The 17,551-nt window shown below is 57.3% G+C and overlaps 1 protein-coding gene across 3 annotated transcripts in view; it reads left to right on the forward strand.

Moving 5' to 3' along the window:
* Positions 1 to 17,551, forward strand: part of DOP1B (DOP1 leucine zipper like protein B) — a 79,277-nt gene continuing 61,726 nt past the window's right edge. For 2 of the 3 annotated variants that reach the window (XM_036017420.1, XM_036017421.1), the window contains exons 1-2: positions 2 to 174; positions 5,114 to 5,278. In XM_036017420.1, the coding sequence (XP_035873313.1) occupies positions 5,141 to 5,278 (138 nt within the window). In that variant the 5' untranslated portion in view covers positions 2 to 174; positions 5,114 to 5,140. Of the gene's footprint in view, positions 175 to 5,113; positions 5,279 to 17,551 lie in introns of all 3 variants that reach the window. The other variant, XR_004901217.1, reaches the window with a different exon arrangement.

The raw sequence follows: 17,551 nt of genomic DNA on the forward strand, positions 1-17,551 counted from the left end.
CCGGTCCCGCCCCTCCCCTCGGAGCTTTGGCCCACGGGCTCGGGCGCGGCGTTTCCTCCGCGGTCCCGGCTCTCGGCTGAGCCGCAGCAGCCCGCAGCTCTTCCTGCCCAACCAGGCCGGCTCCTCTGCGCCGCCCGTGGGCGCGGCCCCCGAGAAAGGCCACCGCTGCTGAGGGTAAGTCGGACCCACGTCCTCGGCCGCGGGTGGAGCCAGGGAGCCCGGGCGTCTCCCGCGGGCCCGCGAGTGGCGAGGCGGCGCAGGCGTCCTCTCCGGGCTGCGCAGGGTTCCGGCGGCACCGTGGAGGCGGTCCCAGAGTGTAGGTGGTTCTCGGAGCGCGACCCGGTCCCGCACTGCTGCAGTGCGGGGTGGCTCTGGCGAGGCCGCGCGTGGGCGTGGACTCCGGTCCGGGACCTTCGAGGGGCAGCCCTGGAGGCTGGGCAGGGTCCCGTGCTTGTTCCCCCGGCTCACGGATGTGTGGGAGGTGCGGCCACGCCCTTGCTGGCCTGGTGCGGCCTCTGGTCTGGCAGGTGGAGGTCAGGTGGGTCACGGCCCTCCAGTTCCTCACCTCTGCCTGCTGACGGGCAAGAAGCTGTGCCTTTGTTTGCTGCGCTGTCCTAGTTGCAGGGGAGGGCTAGGGACCGAGACCTTTATAAAACGAGGGCTTCCTTGTTAAGGGAAGACCCCAAAGTCTCCCAGACTGCCCCCGTAAGAAGGGATCTGAGCTGCCCTGGCGTGCTCTCCCCGCCTGGCCCCTGCGTCTTGCAGGATTGCCTGCTGTGGCTGGCGTGGGTGGCCCTTTAGCAGGTGTTTCCCTAGCCTGGGACAGCTGCCCTACATTTAGGAAAACCTTTGTAGGATTTTTTCTGATAAGGAAATGGAGGCCCCCCAACCGCCCCCAGCCTGCTCCCATTAGTGTCTTTAAATTTACCACAATTGAAGTACCACTCTGAAAGACCAAATTCAAAATAATGTGCCCCAGAGTTGGCTAAACAGATTAACCAATTGCAGATGAGTGTTCGCTGTAGGTCAGGGGTCATCATTTATTGATATGTGTTTGTGCTTGCCGGAGGGTGGCTGTCAGTTTTCACTGTTTTCCCTTTTATCTAACTCAGAAATGTTCCTTCATATAATCATCTTTATAGTGAATTTCCTTTGGATCTGACTGTTGATTTTTCCCTTGAACTTGTTTTTGTAAGAAATTAAGAATGGGTAAGGTGAGAGATTTTCTTGCTGACATTTTAGATTTCCAGACAGATAGACCTGGTCAGATGTCACTTGTTTAAGGGAGGACTCTTCTGTGTATTTAACTGTTAGTAGGCGGTAGAACTCCGTCCGTCTTTCTGAGCTCCCGAGTCTTGCAGAGAAAAGGTATTCAGGGTCGATTGCAAAATCAATGTCAAAAGAGCTGAGCTGTTCATTTCACCTGCAGCATGATGTAGTGCAGGCCGGCCGCGCGCTGGGATCCCGAGTCCCCCGGGGGTTGCTGTGTGTCCTGGAGGGCCTGATCCCGGTGTCCTCACCCGGAGGCCAGTGAGCCCCTTCTCACAGGACTTGTGTGTTGCGTAAGATAAAAGCATGCATCAATGATGGATTTCACAAGTCTGCCAGGAAACTTCCTTCACAGCATGGCAGCGCCTGCCTCATGTGTTGAAATAAAGGAGCTTGCTTGAGTGGCCATTTTCAAACTTCTCGATTGTGCTGTCGGTGACCCGGAATAGTACTTCCTTCCCCTAGCCAAGCATAATAACATCGACTGCTCCGGTCACCTGCTCTCACCTGGCCGACACCCTCCTTGCCGTGAGCGGTGATGCCCCTTTGCCACCCTCCTAAATGCACACATTACCGGTGACCAGGCTCTTTCCTGCCAAGTAGCCACCCACACCTGTGGGCTCCGGGGAAACCCTCTGCTGCTGGCTGGGCTCCCTCTGGCCTCGCCTCCTACCAGCGTCACTCTTGTCGCTTCAGCTCACCCTGTGTCCCTGTGTGTGTGCCACATTACACTGAACTTATGTATCTAGGTATTTCCCCTTTCATTGGACTGTGACCTGAGAGGGGAACCCGGTCTCTTTCACGTCTCTTTCCCCAGTTTTTAGACACTTAACACAGAGAACAGAGAGACTATGCTCGGAAACTGCAGTGGTTCCGAGATGCTGGGATTTCACACCTAAACGTTTCCTAGAAAAAAAAAAAGTTATGGACCACACATTTGGATGTACTGACTTCTTACTCGGCAAAATAAACGACCACCTCTGTTTGCCATCCTTAATGTTTTCAAAGATGAAGGCTATTTCAGAAGGAGGGGCAGGCCTTCCCGGGAATGAACAGGGAACGGCGTGGGTGGGTATGCGGAGCACACTGCATTTTCGCCGAGAGACCCTGCGTGTGCAAAGGCTCTGTGGCCGGATGAGTCAGTCTGCCTCCAGGAGGCAGGCGGAGCCTTGTAGGCCATAGGGTGAATCGGGGAGGGCTTAGGATTCATTGTAAGCTTAATGGGGAGCTTAAACATGGTGGGGATGTTTTTTGTTTTGTTTTTTTTTTTAATTTACTGATTTTAGAGAAAGAAGGAAGGGAGAGAGAAATACTGATTTATTGTTCCACTTTCTTTTTTTTAAGATTTATTTATTTATTTATTAGACAGAGAGGGAAGGGAGAGAGAAAAAGAGAGAAACATCAGTGTGCGTTGCTGGTGGCCGTGGCCTGCAACCCAGGCATGTGCCCTGACTGGGAATCGAACCCGCGATGCTTTGGTTTGCAGCCCGCACTCTGTTGTTCCACTTTCTGATGCATTCATTGGTTGACACTTGTATGTGCCCTGACTGGAGGTTGAACCCACAACCTTGGCGTATCGGATGATGCTCTAACCAACTGAGCTCCCTGGCCAGGGTGTGTATTTTAATGCACATGAAGAGGCTTCTTGGAGCGAGGTGCCAAGTGTGGCGGGAGGGGCAGAGTGAAGGAGACGCAGTAGAACTGGGAGGCCTGTGCAGGATCGCAGGGGAAAGGTTCCGGGCACAGGGTGGCCATAGACGTGGGGCGCAAGAGAGGCCACAGGTGTTTCGGGAGAAGGGCCAACCGGACTTGGGTTGAGTGTGACCGGTGAAGAGAAGAAAGAGAGTCCAGAGTGAAGGGGGTGATGGAGCCACTTTCTGCGGAAAGGAAGACTGCAGAAGGAGCGTGTTGAGCAGATGGAATCAAGAGTAAGGGTTTTTTTTTTTTAATAGCCTAATTGAGGTGTAATTTACAGACCATAACACTCATCCGAGTCTACAAGCCAGCGATTTTTAGTAAGTTTGCAGAGTTGTGCAACCATTGCCATAAGCCAATTTTAGCACATTTCCATTTCCCTAAAAAGATCCCTCGTTTCTATTTGCGGTTACTCCCTGTTCCTACTCCCCGCCCTCGGCAATCGCTCCTCCACTTGCCATGGCTGTGGATTCAGCTGTTCCGGGCGTAGAATACACACACAGTCGGACGTGGCCTTTGGGACCAGCTTCTTCCACCAGGCGTGTAGTTCCAGGTCCGTCCGTCTGTCCATCCTGTGGCAGGAACCAGCGTTGTGTTCCTTCCCTTTGCCAATCAGGAGATACGTTTTCCTTCACCGTGGCCAGCAAATGAGTGTGGCCAGACCCCCTTTTGTTGGGGTGCACCCGAGAGTCTGGTTCGGGGTGCACTAAGTTTGAGATACCTGTACCCCATCCAGGCGGAGGGGTCAAGCAGACATTTGCAGGAATCCGGCCATTGGAGGGGGAGGTTTGGGCGGCTGTTGCAAATCCATGGGTCATTAGCGTGAGGACGGTAGTTATGAGCTACAGGAACGGGAAGATCCCTGAGCATAGGGAGAGAGAAAACGAGGCCCCCTGACTTGGTGTCTGGAATGCTGACATTTCTACACCATGTGGAGTGTTTTTCAGAGTTGTGATTGTTGGAATAGACCGATGGGCTGACTTGCAGATTTTTTTTTATAGGATATATTTTTTATTTCAAAAAGTGTGTATCGAAGGTGTCCTAGAACCTTATGGGATTCCGGACATGTAAGCCTACAGAACAAATGCACGCACAAACCCGCCCACCCTCGGGGGCTGGACTGCGTGCTGGAGCCCGGAGGGGGGGTGTCCTCTGGTACTTACGGGTCTCCGGAGACATACGTGTGGGGCACTTCACAATCAGCATTAAGTACTGTCACCAAGGGACAGAAACAGGACTCGACACAAGCGTGCCTGTGTCCTGTGTACGTTACGGCGTGTAAATGGTGGATGTTTTCCCAAAGTCGGGTTAGCGCAGCACTGCCTGACCGCTGTCCCCTTCTGTCCCGTGGGGATAAAAATGAAGGGAAGTGGCTGCTTGTGGAGTTGGGATTAGATGGTCTATGTCTCGGGCTTTGTCACAGCCGCAGCAGTTCATGCATAATGAATGCGTCTAGCCACAGGAAAGGATAAAAGAACCTGTCAGAAGAATGTACAGAGGCAAGAAGAATGAAACGACGGTTCCTCGGGTCCCGGTGTGACCAGCTTGCATCCAGACCCTACACTCCGGCCCAAAGCTGTGGCTGCAGCACCTGGTGCACGGGGCCCGCGGGGTGGTCGGAGTTGAGTAACTGAACAGGCTGTCCCACGCCTCACTCTCACATCCTTGTGTTTTCTAACTTTGTTTCCCCAGCAGATCTTCTTCTGGAGAGTTCCCAGTCCTTTATTCTAGTATAGTCGTAGGGGGTTGGCCTGCCACGCAGGCTGTTTCCTCAGGTTTTATTAGCGCCCTGCAGTGGGAGGGGCCCTCCGAGTTCACGGTTACCAGTCGGCAGCACCGTGTAGTTAGCCGCGTTGCAAGGTTCGCTCCGACATTGATTTTGCCAATGAGGTGGAACCCTGGCATTTTTGCTTCTGCCTGCTCCGTCCCTCGCCTCTCAGGACCCAGGAGGCCCGGATCTGTTTATCTTGCACGTACCCTAGTGCCCGGCCTAGAAGCCTTGCTAAATATTTGAACTGGATTGCCCGGCCGGGGAGTTTGTGCACAGCGGTGTTTGCAGACGGAGGGGCGTCCTCCAGCTCTGGGCTGGGCACGGTTTGCGTCTGCAAATAGCTGCTGCCTCATTGCTTTACCTTGGATTCGCTTTTAGGCACTTTCTCCGCTGCAAGAATGTAAGATGGACCCGGAAGAACAGGAACTGTTAAATGACTACAGATACAAAAGTTACTCTTCGGTGATCGAAAAGGCTCTGAGAAATTTCGAGTCCTCCAGCGAGTGGGCGGACCTGATCTCCTCCCTGGGCAAGCTCAACAAGGTATGTGGGCGGAGCCCGTCCGCATGGCGTGGGGGGCGGGGACACGGCGGCCGTCCTGCTCTTTGTAAGGCATTGTCTTCCTGTTATACCACATGGTAATTATAATGCTTAGAAAATACAGGTAAGAAAAACCACCCACGATTCTGTCGCCCAGAGTTACCTGCTGTTAACCTGTCAGTCTGCACACCTCCTTCCGGCTTTCTTCCCTGAGCACGGAATTGTAGTGCGGGTATGTAAGGAGCACAGCCCAACAATAAGCCTGTCTAATCAGTTATTCAAAGGTGAATTGTTCTTCATGTACTGCCTGGGATTTAATGCGTTTTCCTTCTTTGGTCTACCTTTTTGACCGTGTTACTGTTCCTTGGCAATTCCTGGAAGAATAAAGGATGAAGTAAATACCGAAATCTGCCCAGAAACTGTGTGTGTTTGGACGAGGAAAGGGGTCAGGTCTAGGAGGACCCACGCTGGTCACCTGCGGGCTCGACCTTGCCTTGTGCAGAGGAGACCACTGTATGTTTCCATCCTGCTCAGAAGGGGACGGCACAGGAATGGCCAGGCACGCAGGCGGCCACGGTGACCACAGGCAGAAGACACCTGGGCCCAGGGAGGATGCGCCGGCTCGGTGGCTGTCTGGCCGGGACTCTTGGCCCGGATACCTGACTTCGGAGCCCCGGTGCCGTGTGGGAGTTGGAGGGATGCCCGGCCCTCCTCTGCGGCTCTCCGGGCCCTGTCGTAAATGTGGGGCACTGTAACAGACCTTGCCAAAGAGAAAGAGTTTCCGCACTTGCCTCTTCACGGACTAGGGCGGGGAGGGAGGAAGGCCAGCGGGCTGACCGTGACTGGGCACACGCCCGGGGGCTGTCAGGCACAGCGCCAAGAGGCAGTTATTGCGTGTAGGCGGTGGCCGGGGGCTGCGCGGTGTCTCACAAAGTGTATCTGCAGCCTGCAGAGGTCACGGCTCGGGTGCTGGCTGGAGTGGACAGAGGTCGGAAAGAGCAGGCAGGAGCCCGGAGTCTGGTTGTGGAGCTCTAACTCGGGCATCCCCCGGCGGGGACACACTCGCTGTCATGCCTGCGGGTGGGGGCTGCGGGTGGGGGCTGCGGGTGGGGGCTGCAGGGCAGGGGGGAGGGGGAAGCACCGGGGTGGGATTTAGGCGTATTCAGGTTCTTCCGGATGTTGTGCCTTCTTAGAACTTGGCTCTCCTGGGATCCAGAAATGGCACACTTATTCTGGGAGGACATGTGCTCTTATGTTTATGTTGAGGTAATATTCACCTAACATAACATTTACCGTGTGCTCACTTAGAGTGTATCTCAAGGGGATTTTAGTACATTCACGATGTTGTGAAATACCACCACCTAGTTCCGGAACATCGTCACCGCCCCAAAGGGAAACCCCTCCCACCCCTCCCCTGCCCCAGCCCCTGGCCACCACTGGTATGCTTCCTGTGTCTACGGACATTTCGTGTGAATGGAATCATGTGATAGGTGGCCTTTTGTGTCTGACTTCTTTCACTTAGCGTGTTTTCAGGGTTCATCCGTGTTGTAATATGTATCGATGCTTCATTCCTTTCAATGGCTGAGTGATTTTCCACCGTGAGGACAGGCCGCGGTGGTTTATCCATCCATCGGGTGCTTCTGTGTTTCCACCTCTAGGCTGTTGGGTGCGTCTGTGAGCATTTGTGTTCAAGTTCTTGTTTGCACACCTGCCCCCACTTCTTTGGGGCATAGACCTGGGAGTGGAATTCAGATGCAGGTTGTCAAGTCAGTTGTGACCCTTCCTGAAGGAGTTTAAAGCACTGGCCACCCACGCATCCATCCATCCATCCATCCAGTAGCCATTCGAGCGCTTCCAACAGGCCAGTCCCGTCCCAGGTATCGGGGAACAGCAGAGAACAAAACCACCACCAAGACCTGCCCACATTCTGGTGGGGACCAGGGGGAGCTGGGGTCCTGGCTAGATGAGCGTTGCGGGCACAGAAAAGAAGGGAGGGGACAGCAAGTGCTGGGGGGACGGTGCGGCACCGAAGGGGTCATCAAGGAAGGCCTTGCTGAGAGGGCACCATGCAACCAGGTTCGGAGGGTCAGTGCGTCTGAGGCCAGCGAGGTCTGGAAGCAGGCGAAGGGTGGGGAGAGCGCAGGAGACACAGCCACAGAGACAAGGGGCGGAGAAGGCTCCCCATCCTGTGGGTCCTTGGAAACGAGAGGCTGACAGTGGCCACTGAGTGCGCGGGGAGCCCCAGGGCGGGCCGAGCAGAGGAGCCTGGCCCGGCTTCCCTTGCAGCAGCGAGCTAGAAGCCTTTGAGCTAGAAGCCTTTCGCACTGCCCCGCTGGAATGGCAGCGGGAGGGGCCAGGCGAGGCAGAGCCGGGGGGGGGGGGGGGGGGGGGGGCGCCAGTTCAGGAGCTGCTGCTGCGAGGGGCGGTGCTTTGGGGCAGGGTGTGGTAGCCTCACGCTGCGCAGCTGTCGGTGACAGGGTGTGCTCGTGGGCCAGGCGTGAGATGTGAGGAAGAGGAGTCAAGTGCGACTCCCAGGTTTTCGCCCAGATTTCAGGAGGCTGGAGGCGAGGCCCCAAGGGAGGGCGGGAGACCAGGCATCACGCGGGGACAGGTTAGTGTGAGGCGTCTGGTAGGTGCTCGGACGCCATTGGATAGGAGTCGTGGCAGATAAACGTCTAAAAAGACAACCTTTTGCTGTAGCTGGTACCTGACGCCGTGTAGCCCCCCTCCGGTGTCCTGCTGGCCCGTGCCTCCTGTCCTGGTGCTGTGACCGGGAGCGACCGGGAGCAGCCCCCTTGAAGAATCTGCAGGACATCGGTGGGGTGAGGGTGACGTGGCCCCTCCCTCAGCCCTGCCCACGAGGGGCGGCATTCTCAGAGAGCACACTGTGTGCTCGGGACCTGACACGCACCGCCGTGTCGCCCGCCCCGCCCGCCTGGAGGCTGGCCTCAGACTGAGCACCTGGTGGGCGGTCACAGCCAGCAGGTGGCTCGGGGGTCCGGCCCTGGCTGCCTGGCTGCAGAGCCCAGCCTGTGCGCTCACGTCACGCCAGGCCTGCGTGGCTCACGGAGGGGGGCGGGGTGCACTTCTTCGCTGCCAGGGCGCCGGGGTCTTTATCAACGGAGGGAGGTGCCCTTATCAGCCCCGTCTCACCTCTGAAGGTTAGCTTGCCCAGTGTCATGTGGCTGTGATTCTTGTGGGTTGAATTACATGCAGAAAAAAAATATTAAAAGGCCCATGTCCTACCCGCCTGCCCCTCCAGCGGGACCTCATCCGGGGGTCGGGTCTTTGCCGAGGTGACCGCGTCAAAATGAGGTCCCTCAGGGTGGCTCCTGCACCCGTGTGACTAGTGTCCTTGTAAAAAGGGGAAACCCGGACTCGGCCAAGCACGTGGGGAGGGCGCCGCGTGAGGGTGACGCGGAGATCGGGGTGATGCCATCATGAATCAGGGAACCAGAGACAGCTGACGGCCGGAAGCCGGAGCAGCCACCGGGAGCAGGCCCTCCCTCGCAGCCTCTCCCTCGCAGCCTCAGGAGGAACCAGCCAGCCCTGCCCCCTCCTTGATCTCGGACCTGCGGTCTCCAGACCGTGAGACGGTACATTTCGGTGGTCGTGTTTGCCGGGCGGCGCTCTGTGGCAGCAGGCCCGGCAGAGTGCCACAGTGGGAGAGCCGAGACAGGGACACCTGGGTGCCGGGGCGGCAGCAGCGAACGCTGAGTTCCCGCCTTGAGGGAGCGTGCAGCTTGGTGGCAGGTGGCAGGAGGCAGACGACAAGTACAGGTGTGATGCCAGGTGCTGAGTGCTGAGGGGAGGGGCAAACCGGGGAAGTGGGGGAGTGAGGAAGGAGGACGGGGTGCCGCTGAGACAGAGAGGGCTTTCCGATGACAGGACACCTGAGCCGAGTTGCCGGATGCAGTGCGCAAGCCGGCGAACTGGCTGGGAGACCATCTGGGGCGCAGGCTCAGGTCCAAAGTGCAGTGGGGGAGGGGTGGCTGGGCGGACAGGTGACAGGACGTGAGGGAGGAGAGGCAGCCAGGGCCCATCACGGGTTTGTGGTGGGAGGGAGGGGAGCCCTGGAGCTGCCAGGAGGGCGTTGAGCCAGGTGACTGCTGGCGTACCTGTGACGGGAGCCCCTGGGGGGCGGGGCAGCGGGGGTGAGGTTTGAGAAGCTGCTACAGGGAGCAAGCCTCCATCAGCGCTGGGGACCACCTCTGCGTTCAAGGCCACCTGGTGGGCATTGAGGTGAAAAAATAATTTTTTAAGGCTTTGGTGACGGTGAGATTTCTTGGCCTCAGGCAGGTACACAGAAATTCCGTGAGTAAAGTAGTGATGAACTAGTGAACTACCTTTACAACGCAAAAGGAAATGATATTGTAGGCCGCTGCAAAGGTTACGTCAAGATGCTTCTCGTTCAAGCAGGCGATTGCAGGTTATCCAACACAACGCTGAGTCCCGAGAGGTCTCGGTTCGTCCGACTGAGTACAGACCCTGATTGTGTCACTTTTAAAACCTGCTAAGCTTTCCGTGTCCTTCCTAGACTTTTCCTGTGTTAGAGAAAAGTTTACCTCTAACAGTTTTCAGGCGTGGCTGCACGCGGAGGGGCGCATTTGCTCAGTTGCGGGTCTGAACTTCCAGCCACACCCTTGTGCGGAGTATCTTCAGACCCATGCGCTTCCGGCCGAGTGCCCCCCCCCGCCCCCCCCCCCCCCCCCCCCCCCCCCCCGAGCTGTGCCCAGCCTGGGCTGGGACTGGGGCTGCGGCAGCGAAGGACGGCAGGAGCCGGCCGGCTCTGCGCGTCCGAAAACCTTCTCGCCGAAGCTCCCTTTCAGAGAACGGCGTCCAGGCTCCTGAATGAACCCCCTTTCCTGCTGCCTCTGTTGCGGTCTCACACGTGACCAGAGAGCAGGTGGCAGGCACAGCTCAGGACACAGGAGGTCCTGGGTGTCCTGTTTCAGCTTCATTGCAGACCCCTCCTTTTTACAGCGGGGCCCCCCCCGGGTGCGCCCTTCAGACTGGCGCTGTGGCACGGGGTGGGGGGGGGAGGGGGCTCGGGGGCCGGCCCTCCGCAGGTCAGCGCCAGCACTACTGCGTCTCCCCCAAACCCCCGTGAGTCTGAACCGGACCCTGGTTCCCCCCGAGCACCGCCCACTGCTCCATCTGTTCAATAGAATTGGTCCAGAGAAAGCGTCCCGCGTGCGGGGTCTGTGTGAGTTTGCACGGCTGCCATGACACGTACCTCAGATGGGGGACTTCACAGAAGGTCACTGGGTGACTCGGCCACCGTTCCGGAGGCTGCAAGTCCCAGGTGAAGGTGTCGGCAGGCTCCGTGTCTGGTGAGATCCCGTCTCCTGGGTCAGAGACTCTGTGTCCCCTCTCTGGGGTCTCTCTCACAAGGACACTCGTCCTGTTCACGGGGGCTCTACCCTCATGACCTCCCCCCCGCCCCCAGAGGCCCCACCTCCAAGCCCATCACACCAGGGGACGCAGACATTGAGACCATAGCTCCAGGGCCCTCTGTGCCCCGTCAGATCTGCTGGGCGGGTGGACGTGGACTGGGACAGAGGCACTGTTTCTCCGGGAATCTACTGACAGAAACGTCCAGCAGGTCTGAGCTTGTGGATAAGGGAAGGGACCCTGTGGCCCACTTTCATTTTGTAAGTTTTGTCGAGAAAGTTATGAAGCCAGAGACGCCACGTGAGGCCATGGCAAGGAAGGTGCTGTGGACCGGATTGAGTGCCCCCTAAACTCCTGTGCTGACACGCCAGCCCCCCAAGTGACTCTGTCCGGCACACAGCAGGCAGCGAGGTTAAATGAGGTCGCAAGGGTGCGGCCCTCATCTGATAGGACTGCAGCCTTAGGAGAGGGAGAGACAGGTCTGTCCCTCCTCCGTGCAAGGGCCCAGCGGGAGGACGCCCCTCTGTCACCCAGCCCCTTGACCTTGGACTTACGGCCTCCAGAACCGTGAGAAATAAATGTCTGTCCTTCAAGCCCCCAGTCTGAGGTCCTCAGTCCCTACTGCCGCCCAGACAGACCACTACTACTCACATGCACGTGAGCCAAATGTAGACATTTCTATTTATTGATCTTTGTAAAACGGCCGTGTTAGTGTGGAGCTCTGTTGACATACAGTGAGCTCCACATACAATGTAAACAGTGTAACTCGCTGGGTTTGGACATGTCTTTCCCTGTGACACCGTCCCCACGTGAAGACAGGGGACGTGTGTCCGTCACCCCGAGAAGCGTCCCCGAGCCCCTCATCGCCCCCTCCGCCCTCCCTGCTCCGGTCCCCGGGGAACCGCTGCGCTGCCTCCTGTCGCCACAGATCAGTGCGCGTTCTCCAAGTTTTACGCGAGCGGAATCCCGCGGGGTGTTCCCTTCGCCTCTCTCACCGGGCTCCGCCCATGCCGCAGAGCTGGTCTCGGAGTCGTCCGAGGCCTGTGCGCCCACAGTGCGCTTCTTTCTATTGCCGAGCGGGGCTCCGGGGAGGGACTCCGATTGTTTATCCCTCCCCTGTGGGCAGGCAGGAGCTGGGCTGCATCCAGCCCAGCGGGGACACTCACTGACCTCTGCCCCCCCCACCTCCACGCACCAGCGCCGTCAGCAGCGCCGGTGTGGGCGGTCTCTCTGTTTCAGCCGGTTGGGGGGTCGCCATCGCCTCTGGCGGCTTCTGCTTTTCCCAAGCGACTAATGACTAGCGTGAGTTTGTGATTGCGGTAAATCTGTTTTAGTCCTGTAGGGATACAACCCAAAGGCACCACGTGACTCTTCACTGTTTCGGTGTGGGTAACAGCAAAAGAGCGGAGCGACCCTCCTGCGGGGCGGGGCAGCGGGCCAGCACCCAGCAGTGTGGTGACGCCCCCTTGCGGTGTCCCCGGCGAAGTGGGCTGACAGCGGAGTCCATGCTCACGACAGACGGGGGGGGGGAGGGCAGGAAGGGCAGACAGAGCAGTGCGACCCCGGCTCTTTCCGTCGTGTGTGCGCGTGTGTCACATGCACGTGTGAGTGGAAGAGATCTGGAAGCTCTTTACTGTTGGACTGGTTGACTTCCAGGTTTTCACAGCTCTGAATGATGCTCTCACGAACATTTTCCTCACGTGCAGGTTTGGTCGAGGTATGTTGCCAGAGGGGGCATTCCTGTGTCCTTGGTCATCGAGGGGGACCCTTGGGCATGTGAGCCTGTGTGTGGACTTCAGTGTGACCCGCTAGCATGTCTGCGTTGGTGCCAGAGCCAGTGTGGAGGCGGCTGTGCTTCCTGCCAGCTTCCTGGGCAGGGCCAGCTTCTGAGCCCGGATGAACCCCTCGTCTGGGTTGGAATCTTCCTACCTCCCCAGCTTGTTTTCTCCCAGACTGACTTTGGAACCACTTGTAAAGCCCCAAACTCTTTTGGGGGTTGAGCGGCATTAGGTAACAAGAATAGGGTACTTTGGGGAGCAGTGCCATTGTTATACAGCGGGGCCCTCCCACGGAGAATTGTGGGAGTTCTCTTCTCTGATTAAGAAGTGTTCGCTCACGTCCCTAAGGATTTGGTTGTTCTTCTTACATAAGCCCCTCCTGCTTCTAAGATGCATTAGATGTTCTGTATTTGTGCTGTTTCGAATGGGGTGTTTTCCACTGTACGTTGCAACTGGCTGCTGGCATGAAGGAAGCCATCCGTTTATGGAACCTGGCAACTGGCCGCCTGTGTGAGCTTCCCCCCTAGGTTTCCCAGCTGATTGCCTCGAGCTCTTCAGGTGGACAGGCATGCCGTCTACCAACACCGGGTCTGTGTGTGTTTCTCACATTGCTAGCATTTTCTGGAGCAGTTTACATAGGGATGATGCCCTCAGAAGTCCAGACCTTCAGTGCCACCGCTGAGATGGAAGTTGATGTCTCTCTCTCGTGTCCGTCCCACATGGTGGTCCAGGCGGGGTAGCACTCTCCCGTGCGGCCCCTGCTCGGGCCCACACCGGGGACTCTGCCGTCTCTGCCATGTGGCTTTACAGGTGGCTCCACGCACTGCCACCCCTTCCACGGGCAGAGGGGGGCACGCGAAGCCCTTGATGGCATGTGTGACTTTCACGGCCGTCTTCACAGGAGGAAGCCGTGCCCCGCTACGCCCCTTCCCGGGGAAGGGCAGCATGCCTGGGGTGCGGGGTCCCCGTCCCCACCCCCACCCAGCGTGTGCCTGTTTTAGTGGGCGTGCCTCTCGTGCATCGCCATTATCTCAACCCTGCAGGCTCTCTCGTGTGCCTGTCTCATCAGGGGCCAGTTTATTGCTCGTTTATTAACCCTAATAACTTCTTATCTCCGTATAGCAAGAAGCGTATGCCATCCATTTCGGTACCTGACCCGTCTGGAAATCACTGAATCACTTTTTTCCAAGAACACAGTCCTGTCTTACTTGGCCCTCCCCTCATGTTTCTGGTGACGAGGGTACACGAGCCTGACTCTCCCAGCACCTGGCAGGTGCGACCCAGAGGAAGGAACACTGAGCTAGGAAGCAGAGTACGTGGGTTCAAGTTCAGGGTCACCACTTCTGTGTTTGGGGCTGCTGTAGGCCAGGGCTGCTCGGCCTCTGCACAGGGGACGTCTGTGACCGGGGGCGGGGGGTACTGCCCATGCCCAACAGGGCATTTATCAGCGTCCTGGCCTCTGCCCACTAGGTGCTGCCCCCTCCCCACTGGAACATCCGGAGACATGGCCAGTGGCCCGGCCCTGGACTGCTGGTTGTGAGTGACACATTTCTTCACTCAGACCCGAGTAGTCGGACGGCCCATTCTTCGTAGCTGGAAGCTTTGTAACCGAGCTGGCGACCCTGCACCGCCCTGCACCCGAGGGTGTCCTGTGCTAACCTGTGCCCTCGCCGTCCGCATGGCGTGGTCCTGGCTGGCGTCAGCCTTCTCTAGAGAGACCACAGAGAGTTCTCTGTGTCCGCCCTGAGTGCAGAACCTTCGTTGTCTTTCTTGGGAGGTCGTGTTCTCCCGGCTCCTGCTTTATGCCAACCGCACAGTCTGCCTCCTGGTTCTCGGTGTCCTGAGCAGTTTCACAGCGGCTGGTGTCAGAGAGAAGAGCCGGCTCGGGGCTGGAGCTCATCTGCAGGGAGCCTGGCTTTCTCGCCAAGGTCACTGTTCCTGTGTGCCTTGTCAGTGGCCCCTTGCCCCCAGCCCCGAGAGCTGGTGCGCCTGCTTCTGTGCAGACAGCTTGTCTGGGGGCAGGGGGTCCAAAGCAGAGGTCAGACGCAGATCAGATCGAGCAGGTGGTGTGCAGCCTGGAGAGGCGTGTTCTCACCTGTCCACGTGAGACTGAACTGACGCTGGTCACGGTCTGGTGCCTGAGCCCCTGGGCTGGCCGAGCCAGAGCGCCCCAGAAAGACACAGCCCAAGCTCCAGTGGCCACTCAGAACCCTCCCTGCTCTAGTGCTGAGGATCCGGAAGGGCTTGCTCAGGGCTCTCTGGAGAAGGCTGCTCCACCCAGGAAGGGATGAGGCTCCATCTCATTGAGCCAGTTCTGTTCTTCTGGGTGTGAGCTTGCAGGGATGTTCAGTTCTGTGGAGGAGTTTTGGAGACTGTTAGAGATTTGTAATGAGAATTTGTCCCCGGGATTTCTTTCTTCTCTTCTGGCTCTGAACTTAACAAGTTGGTGTCCAAAATAGTAGGCTTTGGTTGGCTTGTTAAATATATCGCTTGTACGGGAGTTACAATTTGTTTAAGCAAAAGCAGAAAAATCACATAGTTTCATGCACTGCGTCATTTAGTATCTTCGTGGCATGATTACCTTTATTGGATCTCTGGTTTGTGATGATAAAGGTTTAAGTGTTTCAGTTTTCTCTGCATCATGTGTGTTTCGGGGTTTAGAGTGTGTTCTGAAGTGTGTGTGTTCGTGCCTCAAGTTCATTTTCATGTGCTTGACTGTAGAACTCAGTTGCCTTGACCTCTTCTCGCCGTGTTCCATCATTTCTGAACCAGGCGCCCCCCCCCACAAAAAGAGTGATTCCCTGTAGTGGGCCCCTGTTACATGCTTGTCACCCCTTGTTTTTCAAATCTGTGACCCTCCAGAGTCACTGCCATTTGACTCCCTTTACTGATGCAGCTGCTGGCTCAGACGTGTCTGAGGCCGCCCAGCACGAGGGGCAGAGTTTCAGCTGAGCCAGGGCCCCTGCGAGGCCCCCACGGGGTCGGGGGTGAGGGTGTGCATGCCGGGGAGCGCTGAGCAGCTGCGCCTCGGTCAGAAATGGACAAAAGGTAAGTCTGGGGATGTGGAGAGCGTGACAGCCAGCCACCTAACCTTTCTGTGTGGCAAGACCAGGAACGTGGGTGTCGGTGAGGGACAGTGGCGTTTACAGTCTGTGTGTTGTAATACGTTCAGAAGGGGCACAGCGAAGCGAGGCAGCGTGTCGTGGGTCCCCGGGTCATCGTAAGGGAGAGACAGGGCGGGCCCGCACTCCTGTCTGTGTGCCCGTGTGTGCACCACCCCACACGTGTCCACTGTCAGCCACCACGCACTGGGGACGTGGAGCCGGAAGGGAACTAGGTGCCATTCAGCTCCTTTTTGAGTCTAACCCCCACGGCCGCTGGCTGACGAGCGCTGCCCGCTCAGGTCCTGGTCCGCAGCCCACGCCCCTCGTTGTGTCCCCTGCCGGGGCCGTTCCGGACTCTCTCCCATGCATGGGACCAGCAGAGCGCCCCTCCGTGCGTCGCCGTAAATGAGCCTGTGCAACCGCCAGGCCCGCAGCAGGGCTGTTCCTCCGGGGTGGGGGGGGGGGGGGTGGGGGTTGGTGAGCGCCCTCTGCACCGGGCCACTGCGGAGCCCGCCTCCTCCACGCCGGCCTGGAGGAGCCGCACCTGCCCCCTTTGTCCGCGCTCTGCCAGGCCTCCCGCTGGCGGGGGTGCTCAACCCAGGGTCTGACTCCCCCGGCGGCCTGGTGTTTGCCCAGAAAAAAGTGTGAGTTAATGTTCATGGCAACAATAAGGTAAAGCTCATTCAAAAGAAATAAAATAAAGAAAACTTTAAAAGAAAAAGAAATGCATTCCAGTGCATCCAACTGACGGCGGAAGGTGGAGTCAGCCAGAGCTCTCTGCTGGCGGCTTTACTGCTGGCTGGGATCTCGGGGCAAGGCTGCCGTGACCCGTGTTGAGAGCTGACTGACTGGCCGGGTGCCCTGCATGCGGTGCGGTGACATTTCAGTCGGTGACATTTTTGAGAAATGCCCTTTGTTTGCAGAGGAGTTGAGCAGGTGTCAGCCCCGGTTAAACAGGAGCTGAGCTCAGTGGCCGCCTGTGAAACCCAGCCCCACCCCCCCCACCGCACCTGCCTCACCATCCCCGCCCCCACCCTCTGATGCAGGCCAGGTGGCCGAGCCACCGTGGTTCAGGTAGGGTGTGACCCTCTGCCTGCCATCAGCGCCTGGCGTGCTTTGGTGTGGGAAGTCCCGGCCAGCCCTGGTGTTACTCAGAGTCCGCTCTGTTTCCATTCTCCCCGGGAGCGTGCTGCTGGTGGCTCCTGGCAGAGGCTTGGTGAGGGTTCGCGCAGCCCCGCCCCCGGCCGGGCTTCCTCAAACCGCGACTTCGTGCACAGATGGACGATGATGATGAGGTCCTGCACCCCGAACTCCGCTCTGCCTGGCGCTCTGCTTAGGCACTCGGAAGGAAACATTTAAACTGTTATTTTACAGGCTTCGACATTTGAAACTCAGAGAGAGTGTTTCCCACCCATATTGCAAAGTCGCCTTTTTAAAAAATTTTAATTGTGATAAAACACACAAAAATGTATCATCTTAACCATTTCAGGTAAAATGTACATAGCATAAAATTTACTGAATCAGTTTTTGAATCACTTGAAGGGTATTAAGTTACTTTTTGAGGCCATGGTCCACCCTTTTGGGGTTTTGAACCATGTTCCTTACGGGGACCCCTTCCGAGCCACGAGTCCCAGAGAGGCCGGGAGTGGGAGGTCCCAGGGGGACGCTGTGTGGGCGGAGCCAACGAGACACTTCCTGGTCTTGGCAACAGCGCTCAGTGCGGCTCAAACCTTTCTTTGCAAGCTTTCATTGTGTGTTTTATTATTTTGTTTGAAGGTCCCCCTGCTGAGCCCACGAATACAATGAGATGAAAAATATTGCAACTGTGTCTTAATTACAGCTCAAGAAATACTTTTAAAATAACATAATGCCTGAGTAAAATAAATGAGGAAGTTTAATTTCCCATTTAATCACAGTTTCTCCTTTCTGTTCAGCCCTTTCAAAAGTGGTTTTGAAAACACGGCCATTTTCTCCTTCCCAGTCCATTTGTTCCCTGAGGT

The sequence above is a fragment of the Phyllostomus discolor genome, chromosome 2 (genome assembly GCF_004126475.2).
Source record: "Phyllostomus discolor isolate MPI-MPIP mPhyDis1 chromosome 2, mPhyDis1.pri.v3, whole genome shotgun sequence".
NCBI lineage: Eukaryota > Metazoa > Chordata > Mammalia > Chiroptera > Phyllostomidae > Phyllostomus > Phyllostomus discolor.